This window comes from Cynocephalus volans, chromosome 6 (assembly GCF_027409185.1).
Source record: "Cynocephalus volans isolate mCynVol1 chromosome 6, mCynVol1.pri, whole genome shotgun sequence".
Classification (NCBI taxonomy): Eukaryota; Metazoa; Chordata; class Mammalia; order Dermoptera; family Cynocephalidae; genus Cynocephalus; species Cynocephalus volans.
The window spans coordinates 152,232,074-152,247,455 of NC_084465.1; the positions used below are offsets into that span (position 1 = coordinate 152,232,074).

At 33.6% G+C, this 15,382-nt stretch overlaps 1 protein-coding gene across 11 annotated transcripts in view; it reads left to right on the top strand.

The window, feature by feature from the left end:
- Positions 1-15,382, top strand: part of CREM (cAMP responsive element modulator) — an 88,576-nt gene that overhangs the window by 58,193 nt on the left and 15,001 nt on the right. For 2 of the 11 annotated variants that reach the window (XM_063098713.1, XM_063098712.1), the window contains exon 1: positions 12,035-12,117. The exons of 4 other annotated variants lie outside the window; for them this stretch is intronic. In XM_063098713.1, the coding sequence (XP_062954783.1) occupies positions 12,078-12,117 (40 nt within the window). In that variant the 5' untranslated portion in view covers positions 12,035-12,077. Of the gene's footprint in view, positions 1-6,399; positions 6,589-12,034; positions 12,118-12,807; positions 12,935-15,382 lie in introns of those variants that run through there. 5 more of the 11 variants (XM_063098711.1, XM_063098710.1, XM_063098714.1 and 2 more) reach the window with 3 other exon arrangements.

Below are 15,382 nucleotides of genomic sequence, written 5' to 3' on the forward strand. Positions count from 1 at the left end.
GGTCTTAGAGCTGCTGGAGTCTCCTGGCTGCTCAGCTTTGTCCTTGAGCACCTTTATCAATTTACCCCAGGGGGCTGCACACACATTATTGTTTTCTATTTGTGTCATGACAGGGAAAAGGTTGGAAATTACTGCTGAAATAATACTAAGACTTCTTAAAGTTTTGGGGACAATCTAAGATGCGTTCACCTTAACATTCCTCTGGCATGTCCTAATGTTGTCTGCGAATTCTCATAGAAGCAGTGATCTCTTTAAAAGGTGATAGAGAAGTGGATGCTGTAGATTAATCTGCCTAGCTTATTAGCTGAAAATTTGAAATTGTGAAAACATATGGGGTTGAGAGATTCTTGAAGCTGGAGACAATGTGGGGAAGCATCCCCTTTTCTGCTGTTTGCTAACTCAGTGATCAGAGTGAGCAGCTTTATTTTCACATCTCAAGTTTTAGATTTTGAAGTAGGAATAGTACCAAATGGCCAAACTCTGGGGTTAGTGTGATTACAAAAGGTGAAAGTAGGGGGGAAAAAGATATACTACTATTGACATGAAACAGAGAAATATAAGTTAGCTACGGTAGAGTCTCATTCGTGATCATTAAACTTTTCCCTCCAGCCAGCTCTGACGCCTGTATTCCTTGTGTTCTTGGTGCCCGTTTGCAGCAGGGGGCTCAGCAGTAAACCTCACTCTGTGTGTGTCAGTAGTTCTAGTTGAGAACTAGAAAACTATGTTTAGAAATTAGACATTTATCTGTTTGCCACATAAGAGGTCATGGACTGTTTCTTTTTTTGGCTTCTTACTTTGGGCCTGTACAATATGATCTTGCCAGTTATTTTAATGAAAAATTGTAATTGTTCTGTTTGTCCAGTCTGCAGGTAAAAATTGCCATTTATTGGTTTACACAAAGCAGTATTGCCTTTGCTAGAAATGCATTTTTGGGACATTTACTGGTACTTGTTTATGTGGATAATTCTTTCATTTGAGAAGTGAATACTAACATTTAAACTTTTTAGAAGACATTTACTGTAATTGGAGGGTAAAATGTACATTTACACACATGTAAGATCCATTTTCATTCATGATATTTCTTACTAGGAATAACTTTACAGAAGTTAATGCTTTAATGTTATGCCTAAATATTAGAAATAGAAACAATTACTGATGTCCCTTTGGTTTTTAGATTACAGGAGTTTATTTTATTAGAATTCTTGAGATTCTTCCTTTTTTTTTTTTTGAGACCCTTCATAACCTTTTATTATAAAATTTTTTTTAGGTTTAATTCTTAAACTTTTATCCATAGATAACTTTCCACCACACTTTGCTTTTGTTTCTTTGTCAAAGATTATTATTTTATTATTTATTTTTAATTTGGTATAACGAGTTAGTATGTGTTAAAAACCAAAGGAACTAAATGTGTGTCAAAGTTAAAGAAATAAAATAAAAATAAATGTACTTAGGTTTTCCCATATACAAGCAGGTACCTTTTTAATAGTTGAAAGATATTTGATAGGAGTTGGCCTTTTTATTTCAACTGATTTTTTATCACAAAAACTAAGAAATGAAAGTTGGAATAGGCTATTCCTTGGGAGTAGGAAAAATGACTTAAAATAGGCAGGAATTCACTATTACAACATCAAGTAAGTGAGCTGCACCTGCAAAATCTTCACTAGAATTAAAGACTGTAGTGATAGGTTGTTGTATAACAGTCAAGTGATTCTAGTAAAAGGAAATCTGCTTTATCTTAGGAACATATATCTGAAAGGTGGCAACTGAGATAGAATTAGCAAAGAATATTACTTGCTGCATAAGACATTTAAGATTTGCTTTGAGTGAGTGAATTCATAAAAGCATAGAAAAGCAGCTAAAGAAATTAAAATGTTTAAAGTTTCTTGATTCATTAAATTTTCTCATAACATGAAGTTTTTTTTTAATCCCCCACCTTACTATTCGTGATCTCTTCCCTTACGAATTAAGGACTATCACCCAAGACTTTATTTTTTTTCTCAGTGTCACTCAAATCTTTGTTTGCTCCTAATTTATTTTACTAGGAACCTTATTAGAATGAGTGTCTAATCACTCATCTTTATTGGAGTTCTTATACACTAAAGGTAAGTGGATCAATCCACAATCCACCATTACAAAAAGATAAATGTGAACTTTGTGGACTGTTTAAAGAATTCAGAATTCTCAGGAGACTCATGAATAAACATCAATTCCATTTCTTCACAAAAAGAATTGGCACATGATAGGCCTTCACCTTCTAAAGTAAATGCGGTTACATTTATTATTCTTAATAGTGACTTTGCTTATATTCCTCCAAGGTAACTGTTTCAAAATTACTTAAGGTACTGCTTAATGTAAATCTGGCTTTTTGACCTTGGTGTTATACTTCTCATTATACCATGATTTAGTCTTCCTTCTGCTGTATGCACCTCTTGGTTTTTAAGGCACAGGCACTCATAGGTTCTCTTTTGTGCTCACTTTTTAAATTTAAATCTGAGAATTCATTGGAACAAATGTCTTTTTGCCATTCTTTTTAAAGCAAATGCAGGGAAATTGTATTTATGAATCTTTTGATAACGGTTTGGAGTAAGGGTGGTTTTAAATTGTTATTAAATATTTACATGTTTACATATTTGAATTTGCTCATATGTACACGTTTAGGATTAAAAATGTATAATATCAAGTGAAAAGAGAGCTCAGATAAAGTTTTAATTTAAATAAATTTTACTTCCTAATTTGGCTGTGAACTCTTTTTTTTTTCATTTTTCCACCCTTTTTTAATCATCTTTTTTTGTCTTTATTGATTATACAGGACTTTAAAATATTACTTTTTTAGTTAAATTTTTTATCAAAATTCTTGAATTTTCATCTTATAAATAATATTCCCATTATTTTAATGATGTTAAAGTTCTTGGAGAGAAATGCTCAATGGCAATGAGCAATGGAAGTAGCAGATTTCTGAGCACAGTTTTGTATCTCAGGAATTTTTTTAGAATTTATTGCCTAAACTTAATAGATTTGATACCATCCTGGTTACCATGATATATTGTAAATTGGGGGGGGGGACTGTACTTGGGTTAATACTGATTTGAAACTAAATATTATGACTATGAAGGTGCATACAAAGATGTTTGTGTAACTAACTAAAACTTAATGGAAATATGCATAGTAAATTAATGAGTTACATTCTTTCTATCTAGACCAAATTCAGTGAGTAGGTGTTGAGTGACCTACTTAATTATGGTGTATAGCCCACCTGAGACTATCAAAAAAAAAAAAGGTTATTTAGTTAGCTTCCAGAGAAACTAGGACAACAGAAGCTAACCTCTGCCCACCACTGCTGTGAGCAGATAGCACAATAGCAGGCTTGAATCAATCAATAATGGAAGTTGAAGTCGAATTTACATAATCTAGCTGTGTTCAATTTTAATTTAGTTTAAGAAGTTATTTATTTTATGTAATGTTCTTAAGAATTGTTTATAAGATGAAAATAAGTATGCATATAGTCTAAAATTAAAAGACACTTTTACTTCTGCTTGAGTCCCAATCAGTATTCATAGACCTGTGTGGACTTGTCATTGGTGTCGGCAGAAGCGTGTGGCTATAAACCTTATACCTCAGTTGTATGTCAGTCCAGAAAAGTATCAGTAATACCCCAGTCCCCAGAGTAAAATTAGTGAGAAACACAAAGCTATTTTATTTTCAGTGGTTACTAATGGCCTTGATATGGGCCAGTCATTTTATTTGAAAATGATCAGCCAGACATGATATCCAGGTTTTGGTTTGAAATACTTCAAAGCAAAAAAAAAAGTGAGTAGGCAGGGAAAATAGTCAACAAAAAATCTTTTTATTTTTATGTTTGCTAGAAATTTTCCATTATAAATTTTTAAAATATATAATTATTTAAAATAGAAGTGTCAAAATTCATTCAGTTAATTTCATCTTATTTTTTTCTACTATTTAATTTATCTTGATTTATGTTTATTGAAGACATGTTAGACTGTCCTTTAATATTTTGAAACCTACAAAATTTCCTCCTTAAATCTTTGAATACACACAGGAACATACAAAGCTATTTCCAGGATTTTGAAGCAATGAGAAATCTTGTTTATTGCCAAATGAAAGATAATGAATGTGAAGATTCTTTGTCATTTGATAACCCCCAGATCAAGAGCACCTTAAGTATAAAATAAACGAAAGCTAGGCTAAAGTATGAGAAAACTAGCCTAAATATGAGAAATGTTTCCCTGTAGTGCCAACTTGTGCATGTGTGTATTTAGCTTTTGTTTTCCACATCTAAATATATAACTTCACCAGAAAATAAAATGACAAGAGAAACAGATTCTTGATAGGTCAACTATTTATAGTGTGAAAGCAAAGATGTTTTGGTTGTAACTATGGGGAAACATTACTGAAAAAGAAAAAAACAGAGAAAAAGGAAATAAGAAAGAAAAAAGAAAGTAAAGATCTTTGTTATCTACCTAATTGGAGGCAACTAGTCTCACCTCAGATTTACTAGTCCAAAACCTTGATGATTGTGTTGTTGTTGAAAATTAAGTTCTATAATTGGAATTTGAAACTGTACCTCCTTTAACTTTTCTAAATTCACAGAGTTGCTTATAATATAGTCTGTTGTGAGGAAATGATAGCTTTTTCATTCACTATGTTTATCGAGTGCCTGCTCTATGCTAGGTTTTGTGCTTCCAACACGTGGTTATACAACTGTCTTTAGCTGTTCTTTCTTAAGCACTATTTCTAGGACTTCAAACTAATTATCAACCAAAAATATATGTTTCAAATGTATGACAAAATATAAAATTCATTCATGTCCAACTGTGAAGATCCGAGAACACAATATCTCTTGTCTTTTTCATACTTCTCTTTTAAGAAATTAGGTCTCTCCCAAATCCATTTATTATGAGGGCTGAATCCTGAGACCCTTGAAATCTTTGAAGAGTTGTGGTTTAAAAATACCCTGTTTTAAAAATGTATACAGAATATAATGCTTTAGATGAGCCAAATAAAATGTTATTATATTAGGGTTTCTCAACCTCAGCAGTACTGATATTCTGTAATTGATTCCTGTTTCTCTTAACCCTATTCTAATAATGGCCTGTCAGTGAACTAAAACACAGAGAATGCATCTGTGGTGAAATCTTTTAAAAAATGCTAACCCATCTTTGTGTGTTAGGCACTAGAACCTTACGTCAAAGAACTGAAAATTTGTTGTTACTCTTTCCATGGTTCTGATAGGTTTCTTCTATCAAGGTATCACCTAAGAGGTCTTTTGCTTGGATCCCATTAAAATCATGTGGGAATGACTTAGAAATACTGAGTATACTTTAAACACTATTCTAACTTTCCTGTAAGGCATTTACGTAGATTCATAGGTGTCGTGTTATTCTGATGATTTTTAAAATCTTCATTTTAAGGTCTAATTAGCTAGTTCCTAAGTGATTTTTTTTTTAAAAGATAGTACTTGGTTCTCTTTAATCTCTACTGTTTAGAACATGCAGTTGTAATCTTTATGTTAAAGTGTACAGACCTCTCAGACATTTTAAAAAGTACTTATTTGTCTATTAGAGTGAAATTTTAAAACAAAACTTTTGATCAATTATTCTTCTGAAACCTTAAGTTAATATGTTAACTTTTAAACATGACTGGTAAATCTTAGTATTAGAGAAAGTCTATCTCATTTGTTGCCATTAGCTGAAGTTATTGTAGACGCTTGATAGATGTAAGTATTATAGCACAATATATTCTATATATTCTAAGAATATATAGCTATTCTTTCAATAGTTACCTTCTAAGGTTCTTTTCAGCTTAACATTTCATATTTCAGGATTCTCCTGATAGTCAAAATGGTAAGGCTAAAGTTTTGTAGACTTGAACTTTAAAACCAAAATATATGACATATAGTCCTCTAAAAGCTAATTTCTTTTCATGATAAATTTAAAAAGTAGTTAGCTGAATGAAGTTACAAAGTCATAGTAATTGTGATGCTCAATGGAAATTTCACTGACTATTTCTTAAATATTAGAAAGATGTTGTTTATAACTAAAAACATCTGAGAGAATGGAGAAAACCAAGAAGGTGGATTCTTTCCCTGTCTTCTTCTCCACTCTTTTTCTTAAATAATTTAGTTGGATGGATGTTAAGGAAGAGGAAAAATCCATGGGTTCTATGAATTTCCAACAATTCTGCATATAAAATATTTCCAAGTGTTTATAGGCTTTTTTAGAGTATTGCTCCATAAAGAAGCTGATGTTTCTTATCAATTCAGCACAGAAAAATAATGGTAGCTTGAAAATGAGAGGCAATGGTAATAGACGCTGAGTATATTCTTCCAATATGGAAATGAATCTTGAAATTCTCTAATATTTCTTTTCTTTTTCTGTTAAGTTGCTATAGCCCAAGGTGGAGCAATCCAGATTTCTAATCCAGGATCTGATGGTGTTCAGGGACTGCAGGCATTAACAATGACAAATTCAGGAGCTCCTCCACCAGGTGCTACAATTGTACAGTATGCAGCACAATCAGCTGATGGCACACAGCAGTTCTTTGTCCCAGGCAGCCAGGTTGTTGTTCAAGGTATATTTTATTAATCTAATGCATTTAGAATGCCTATGGATTACTATATCAGACCAGTTAGTGGTGACTTCATAGTTTTCTGAAATACATGGAAAGTAGTTTATTTGGGTGGGATGGGAGGCACTTAGAAAGGCTGGAAGAAGAAATATTTTAGTATGTTAAATAGCAAGTTAAATGAATTATGTGATTTTCACTTTTAGCAGGTTTTACTGGATCTAAAGAAAGGTTATATTCAGAGTAGCATGATAGAAAAAGGGTTGGAAACATGAATGAATTTTTCAATTAAGTAAATATTCTTCATTCGGGAGAGTTACAAATGCTTTACCTAATATATTTCTATTATCTAATCTATGAGGATTTAAGAATTCAGTCCATGATCCATGATGCCCCAAATTTGGGTTTTTCCCCAGCTGTTACATTCTAGTCTAATTCCGAGACAACTCATTTCAAAACAAATGCTATTTTTGTTTTCGGTTTTTTCAGACTGTTCTAAGTATATTTGAATTCTGAGATATCCATTCTAGCTCAATGGAAGCTGACACTAGTGAAATAAATCAGTTGGCACGTAGCCCTAAGCTTTTAAGGTTACCTAAGATTTCAATTAAATTTCAGTTATACTTTAATTTCATTCAGTTGTGCTTATAAGAGATATATTTAATACAGCTTTCAAAAATCCCTTGTCTTAGTATAATTCTATAAGGTTGCTTCAAGAAGTTCATGGAAAGATTTGTATTATCTTTTAATTCTATTTTTCCATGAACTTTTTGAAGTACCCTAATATTCCTCTTGGTCCATTTGTGTAGGGCTCATGATATAGCACTAATTTTAAGGAAAGTAATATAACTTCTTTTAGTCTGAAAGTCTTGTGAGTATAGAAAAAGCAGATTATAATTGATGAACCTCTTGATAATTAGCTTTACTTTTATGTATTTTGGGGGTCAATGTAAACGAATAAAAGTGTGAAGAACTGAGGTAGTGGTGATTATGGAGTAAAAAAATTATAGTACTTACTCAATAGTGTAATGTTTTCTTTTAAATATAAAATTAAAGCCACCTGTTATATTTCCTTATATGCATGAACCCTTTATGTCTAAATGAATACTCTTAAAGAATAATCATTTCTTCTCACTTTATCTTTTTTAAATGGAAAAATCTACTGCAAAGTTGATACTTTAATCAAAAGAGTTTTTAGAATTTTTTATGTTTTACATAATACACACATAAGTTTGTGTTTTGGGGGTTTTATTTAAGAACGCTTCTTCCACAGGTCACAAAAATATTTTTCTACATTGTCTTCTATTAACTATGTAGTTTTACCCTTCACATTTAGGTCTTTAATCCATATGGGATCCACCTCTGTATATACTATCAGGTGGGAATCCATTTTAAATTTTTTCTCCGTATGTAGAGCTAGTACCAATGGTTTGTTCTTTCTTTATTAATTTATGGGGAGCCTTAATTATACAGTAGGTTCTTATGTATACTTGGATCTGTCTCAGAACTCTCTATTCTGTACCATTGTCTTTTTCTCTATGCCAGTACCATACTGGTTGTTATCTCACAAAACAAGTTCCCCTTGTCTTTTTTCTCCTTTTACTTTAGCTGTTTGTGAACTATTATTCTTTCATATGCATTTGGAATAAGTTTGAGTTTCTAAGTAGTAATAATAATAATAAAACTAATGATGAGATTGCATTTAGTTTATACATTAATTTAAGGAGAACTGAAGTCTTTATACTGTTAAATTGACCTATCCCAAACCATAGAACGTTCTCATTTATTAAGATCTGATTTTACTTCTTTTCATAGTTAAAAATTTTTCTCCAGGGAGGTCTTGCATATTCTTTGTTCAGTTGGTTCCTAAATGCTTTATGGTTTTTGTTGCTATTATGAATGGTACTCTATATTTCTATTATATTTTCTAATTGCTGCTGGTACCTTATTTTTCTTTTATATTTTCTAATTGCTGCTCTAGAGACAGTGATTTTTTAAAAAGTTGGTCTTTCATCTATTAACCTTGCTAAACTTGAATTACTTCTAATAATATGCTGATTCTTTGTGAATCAATCTGTGATACTATGTGAATGTTTATAACCATATACTAATAATATTTTGTTTCTTCCCTTCCAATCTTTATTCCTCTTGTTTTTCTTTTTCTCCTTTCCTTTCCTTTTTTTTCTTTTTTTTTAAATGACAGTGGCCTGGAGTTCCAGTTCTGTGTCATACATAGCAAGGTCAGTGGGCATTCTTGGCTTCCTGACTTAGAGACAATGTTCCTATCCACTTGCCACCCTATCATCTCACTGAAAGGTTACATGAATTTCTTTCTGAGTTCTCCATGCTTACCTGGATTGATCCTGAATGGTTTTTAATACTGTTGACTTCTGCTTCCTTTACTTCCCTGATGCTGCATTCTCATTAATTTTTCTTCACTTCCCTGCCTCTCTTTCGGTCTCCTTTGCTGGGCTAATCTTCCTCTTCCCATCTTCCTAGTGTTAGCATCATTCCTCAGGCTTGCATCCCTCGCCATCTTCCTGTTTGATTTGAGCACTCTCCCTGATGACTTCATCGCCACCCATGGCTTCATTTCATTGTGACTATGCTCCTGACTCCAAATGGCTGCTTAGATGTCCCACAAACATCTCTGACTCCTTAAGTCCAAAACTTGACTTCCGTTTTTCCCCACCCCAAATCTCCCTTTGTTTTCTCTATTTTGGTGGTAGACTACCATCCCTCCTTTTGCTTTAAGCCAGAAACCTGGGTGGCATCCCTTACTTTTCCTACCCATCTCCATCCGAAGTCACTTTGTAGTTTCTTCCTCTAGCTAATTCACACATTTTCACTCCCCTCCACCCCCACTGTCTCATCCTAGTTCAGGCTGCCATCCCTCTGACCTGGGTTAGGACAGCAGGCTGTAGTTTCTGCCAAGTGGCTGCCCTGAAGCTGGCAGTTGTGGAACAGCTTCCTGATCTTCCTAATCATGCCAGAGCCAGCACCTCCCTTCTTAGCTTGGTCTTTTGGGAATTATTCCTGAAAGTTCAGCTAGTCCCCCCCCCCCCCCCCCCCCCCGCCGCAATGATTCTTGGAGATACTAATATTTCTTAAAAACAAAGGTCTGTGCCTACAACGTTTCACTTTCTACATTATACTCTCTATTCTGCACTTAAAATTCACATCTAATCACATGTCTTAGTCCATTTGGACTGCTATAACAAAATAGCTTAGACTGTGTAGCTTTCACTTTAAACTTATTTTTTACAGCTCTGGAAGTTGGGAAGTCCAAGATCAAGGTACCAGCAGATTTGGTGTGTGGAGAAGGACTGCTTCCTGATTCATAGACGGCCCTCTTCTCAGTGTCCTCACATGGCAGAAGGGGCCAGGGCACTGTATGGGGCCTGTTTTATAAGGGCATTATTCCTATTCATGAGGGCTCTATTCTGATGACATAATCAACTAAAGGCCCCACCTTCTAATACCATTGCATTAGGGGTTAGGATTCCAGCATATGAATTTTGATAGGACACAGACATCCAGTCTACAGCATCTTCCAGTCTCTGCTCAAAACCCTTCAATGAATGCCTATTACCTATTAGATATGGTCCAAAATCCTTCTATGTGGCCTATATCTTTGCTTGGTCTAAGCCTTGCTTTCTTTATTAGCCCCCTCCTTCTCTACTTCTCCCTCTTTTGTAATGCAGCTCTATTTCTTTCATTTTCTGTGATAGGCTAAGCATTCTCTCCTTTCTAGGGTCTTCACACATACCATTACAAGAACACTTTTCCTGATCTAATGTATTATTCAGGCTTCATTTTAGGTGACACTTCCCTTCAGGAAGCCTTCCCTGATCCTTCAAATCTGTCTTAGGCAACCCCCTGTGAGTTCCCACTGTACTTTTTAGGCATGTATCACACTGTATTGTGACTCTCTGTGTCCTGCCCAGGTGGCAAGTTCTGTTTGGACAAGGATTTTCAGTACCTAGCAAGTCCCTGGCATGTGATAAATGTTCAAAAAGCATTTAATGAATGGGAGTGAAATATTCTTCCTCTGTGAAAATGTTATTAGTTTCGTGTGCTGATTGACTGAGTTTTAACTAGTCCAGGGAATATATTAAAACTTTACTAATAGCAGTAATCAACTGAGCAACCAAATTCCCTCCTTCCTTTCCTTCCTCTACTCTTTTTTTACACTAATAACTATTGAGCACCTATGTGCCAATTTAAAGAAACATTGAGATAAAAATCAATTTGAAAGGATGTCTTCTATTGAAATCTCAGGCCTCTTCTCCGATGCTCTGGAGAATTTGTAGAAACATGGATACTCCCTGACATTTCACTTCCTAAGAACCTGAGTATAAACTCCCTGCTTGTACTGGAAAATGCTTAATTGAGTAAGGCATTTTTGTGGTGGAATGTCCTTCCCTTGACATTAGGTTGCGTTGCATTCTATAAAGATAATAGGTCTCAGTGACATGTCACTTATTTTTGTACAGTAGAGATGCAAAAATTTTTTTTTCCAGTCTATGGTCTGTTATACTGTTGAACGTCTGCCAGTTTTGTGTCTTAACCTTATAATCATTAAGTTTTCTATAAATGATCCAGCTCTTCATGTGCTGATCCTTCATTAAGTGATCCAAATAAAAATTGACATATTTTTGGAAATTTAAAAATACTAACTGTGATTTATTTTTGAATTTTAAAAATCATAAAGCTCTTTTCCAGGCGCTTTAATCTGGTACAATAATGTATTAGATTGAATCACATGAAATTGCTATGTTTGTGAGCCAAAAAAAGTCAAATATCAGCAAGGTCATATGATTCAATCTAATAGTTCTGGGAGAATGCTATATAATACTTGCTCTATTGGCACAGTGAATTTTTAAAATTTTAGTATCTATTCCCTTCAAGTGAAGTTAATAAATTCTGTGTCCCCTTACCTAGCTGGACTTTATGTGTTGTAGCAAAGGGTTCAGCAAATAAAAATGTAAGTGAACAAAGGTGGCTGGATATTTCTTATTTAGTGAATTTAGAAGTGTCTATAAAATATGTTATTTCTGTGCTGATTGTCAGTGTGTTTTTTTTATCCCCAAAGTTTAAATCTCCAAGTTTTTTTTTTTTCTCCTATGAATTATGAAAAATATATATGGTCTATTCCCCTTATGTTTACCTATAAACCTTGGACAGTAATAATAAAGAAGTAGCCCTGTGAAATACAACCATGTAACTTATAATGCTAATGAGACTTTTTTTTTGCCAGAGCCCATTTCAACAGATTTTTAAGTAAAAATAAGAAACAGCATTAAGATGGTTTATTACAGGAAGAGTTTTTATAGAGCCTTGGTTTCAGTGAGCTCGTCTATGACAAAGCAAATTGATGGCAGTGATAGGCTAGTGATGTCATTGTGATGTCAATACTCCTACTTATCCTGCACATGCTTGCTAGTTGGAACACTTTTTGTTGAACTGTGATAGGGGAAACAAGACAGTTCTGTATGCCGAAGCCCATCATGGCTGTAACCAGAGAAGAAACAGGTAAGAATTTTAAAGAGTGGTTTAAATTAATTCTGCAGAGTTTTTTGAAGTTTAGGAAAAGTATTTAGGAACATCTGAGTGTTTCAAAAAGTGTTAATTTCCTAGTTGCATAGGAGTAAGAAATTTCTTTTAATATATTCTATATATGCAGCTTATTTTGTTAAGGGCATCTGAGTGTAATTGCTTCTTTGCTCGGTATTACATTGAGCAAAGCTTACTTGATCAGGGCAGTAATCCTGCCTCTCTCCCTCCTGCCACCACCCCCCACCTCTCTCTCTCTCTCTCTCTCACTCACTCTCTTTTCGTTCCTCCCCCGTCATGTGTGCACCATTCTGCCCTACTAAAATAAACTATTACTTCATCTGCAACCTGTTGCAAATTCAGTCTAACTACACGTTAAACATATATACTGTTCACGTTGTAAAAAATTAAGCTTTCGATTTCATTACCGTGTACAAGTGTAGATCTAAACAGAATAGGCAAAACCACTGTGTTATGGATGTTTGTGTGCCTACTTGTTTCTTTCCTCCTGTTTTTAAAATGGTCTGTTCCTCAGCTAATTGAGTTCAAAGGGCTGATGTCATTACATTTCCTGGAATCGTGTTTCAGCATGGAAGTGGAAAAGTTAAACTCCAAGCGAGCTGCACATTGACGTCAGCTCTGAATCATGTTGTGATTTAGTCAGTTCCTTTCTGCTTTGTCAAGTGCTGCTGACAGATTTAGAGTTGTTAGCTAGCTCACCACTGCCTCTATCTCCAAAATCGCTCTTAGACTGGATAGCTTTTCTTGTAAGCTTTACTTTAACATTTCTCTTGAGGTAAGTATCTGCTTGAAGAGGGGGAACACTTTATGAAACCTGTTGTGCTTGTATGAACAGAACTCAGGAGCTGTCTGGCAAGCTTACGTGGTAAGGTTGAGCCTCCTGATAAGGGTGTCCCTGCACATGCCTGGTGAGAAGTGGATTGTATATAGGCTGGAGGTTTTCTTTACTCTTGATGTATAGGAACTTGTGATTCAGAGTACCCTCTAGTGCTGAAGTCAGGGAAGTACTTGTCTTCTCATCGTTACTCCAGCCTCTGGTATTTAAATTTGTAAACAGTAATTATTCACGTGGTTTGCTTTTCTTAGTTACAGATAGTGATTTTGAAAGACATGGTTATTAATGACCTTTGTGTGGTTGTTTATTTAGTGGTCTTATTTGTAACCCACAACTGAATTTGCAGTTGAATTCAGAAAGAAGGGATGATTATAAACAGCTTCACCACAGTTTAGCTCTTCAGAATCAGTAGTAGGTCTCAGCCCTCTTCCTACATAAGAATATTCAATTGTCTTGGACAAGTAAAACCTGTACTGAGTTGTTTTTTAAATTGTCTTGCGGAGCTATATTTTTTTTTTTTCAAAGAAGTTTTTGTAAAGTTTAGAGATGGTATAAATTGCAGAAGCTTTCAGATGACAAATTTATTATGATATAGATGAATGTAAAATAATCAGAAATACTGCATGTCATATGTGTTTAGAACCAAAAGACATTTTGTGCATATATTTATTTCCCAAAAATTATTGGTTTATATCTTTCTTTACTAAACTTTTATTCATATTCACAGTTTGACTTGAATAAGCATGAGATAGAATCATAACAAAAATAAAATAAAATGATTTGAAAATACTGAGTATATTTAGAAATGAAAGTTTAAGGTAAAAATTTAAGTAAAATTTTTAACCATTGCTTGTAAATAAATGAACATTTTTATACATTTATGTTTAGAGAATGAACATACTATCCTTGAAGAGTTCTTTTTTCACAGTTTTACCAATAATGCTTATACATAATTTGCCCTTTCCAATTCAAAATTTTCAAAATGCCGAAACTTAAAAATGTCAAATAATGTAGAGCACTTTTTCAGAAAACCTGATTGTGCCTTTGGAAATCATTATTTTTAAAATCTAGTCAGTCCTCACAGAATCAGTGCTAGCAATTTGAAAAGCTATTTGAAATGAAAAACAAATTTTATTTCCTTTTTTATTTTTAAGAGCCAAGAGATCACAAGGTTTAAGGAACTTTTTCAAAGGTGTAGTAGAGCACTTTTAGGAACTAGGCCTTTGGATTCTCAGTTCGGTAGTATGTGGATTGGTAAACTAAGTGGATTGATCTAGATCGGTGGCTTGCAAACTTTTTGACCATACCCACATTTTCTATCATGACACGGTGGACCTGTGTGTGTGTGTGTCATAGTCATTTTTCTGCAGGATTAAACGTGTGCCCTACATTTATATAAAACAAATTCAAACATAATAATTATCCTTACTATATGCAATGTACTGATACTTCCTTTTCTATCTTTCTTTTTTATTTTAATGTTATTCTTGACCCATGAAATTGATTTTATGACCAACTAATCGTCTACGATTTATAGTTTGAACAACTCTGATCTATACCAAAATCAGGCTCCTAATAATAATGACTGGCCTGGAAAAGATTTTAGCAGCATTTACTTACTGGATCATGCAGTTAAACATAAAAAGTAAATATCTGTAGTTTATAGGATTATATTATTGGTTCTGTGCATAATTTAAATTTCTATTAGAAATTGTTTTTTTGTTTTATTCGTAAGCTGATTATGTTCATGTCATAATTTCGTATCTTTTAGACTCTGAGTCTTAATAAGCTGTATTCAGACTGGAATTCTGTATTGTTAAAAACAAACTTTCCAATTATTCAAATTTAGAAAATAGTACCTTAGTTAATATTTGATGCATGAGAACAAGGACATATACTTTTGTGAGAGAAGGCTATTGGTAATGATTTTTGTTTGGAGATTTGCACATAAAGGAATGGTTCTGATTGGGTTATAACAGTTTCATGAAGTTGGTAGCAAAGCAAGTTATAATTATGTTGGAAGAGAAAATAACAAGTCACTTATCTATCTTAAGTTCCAATAAAACTCAAAATCTGTATAGAGGGTGAAATTGAAAATTGCTATGATGCTATTTTCTGACTATTTTTGAAAAATTTTTAGTGAAATATAGTTTAGGGTGTTTATTTCACTTTGCCCTGTTTTATATTCCTATAAGAATATATAGCCTAATAAAATAATTATGATGATACTTTAGGTAAACTTTAAAAACTCACTTAAGGTTGCAAATAAATAAATACAAAGTAGAAAGTGCTATCAAAGAAACTATCAGATTGTGAGTGATACACAGGAAGCAGGAAATACAGGTTAAAGGATCAGGGTAGGCCTCAGTGAGGAAACCATATTTAAAT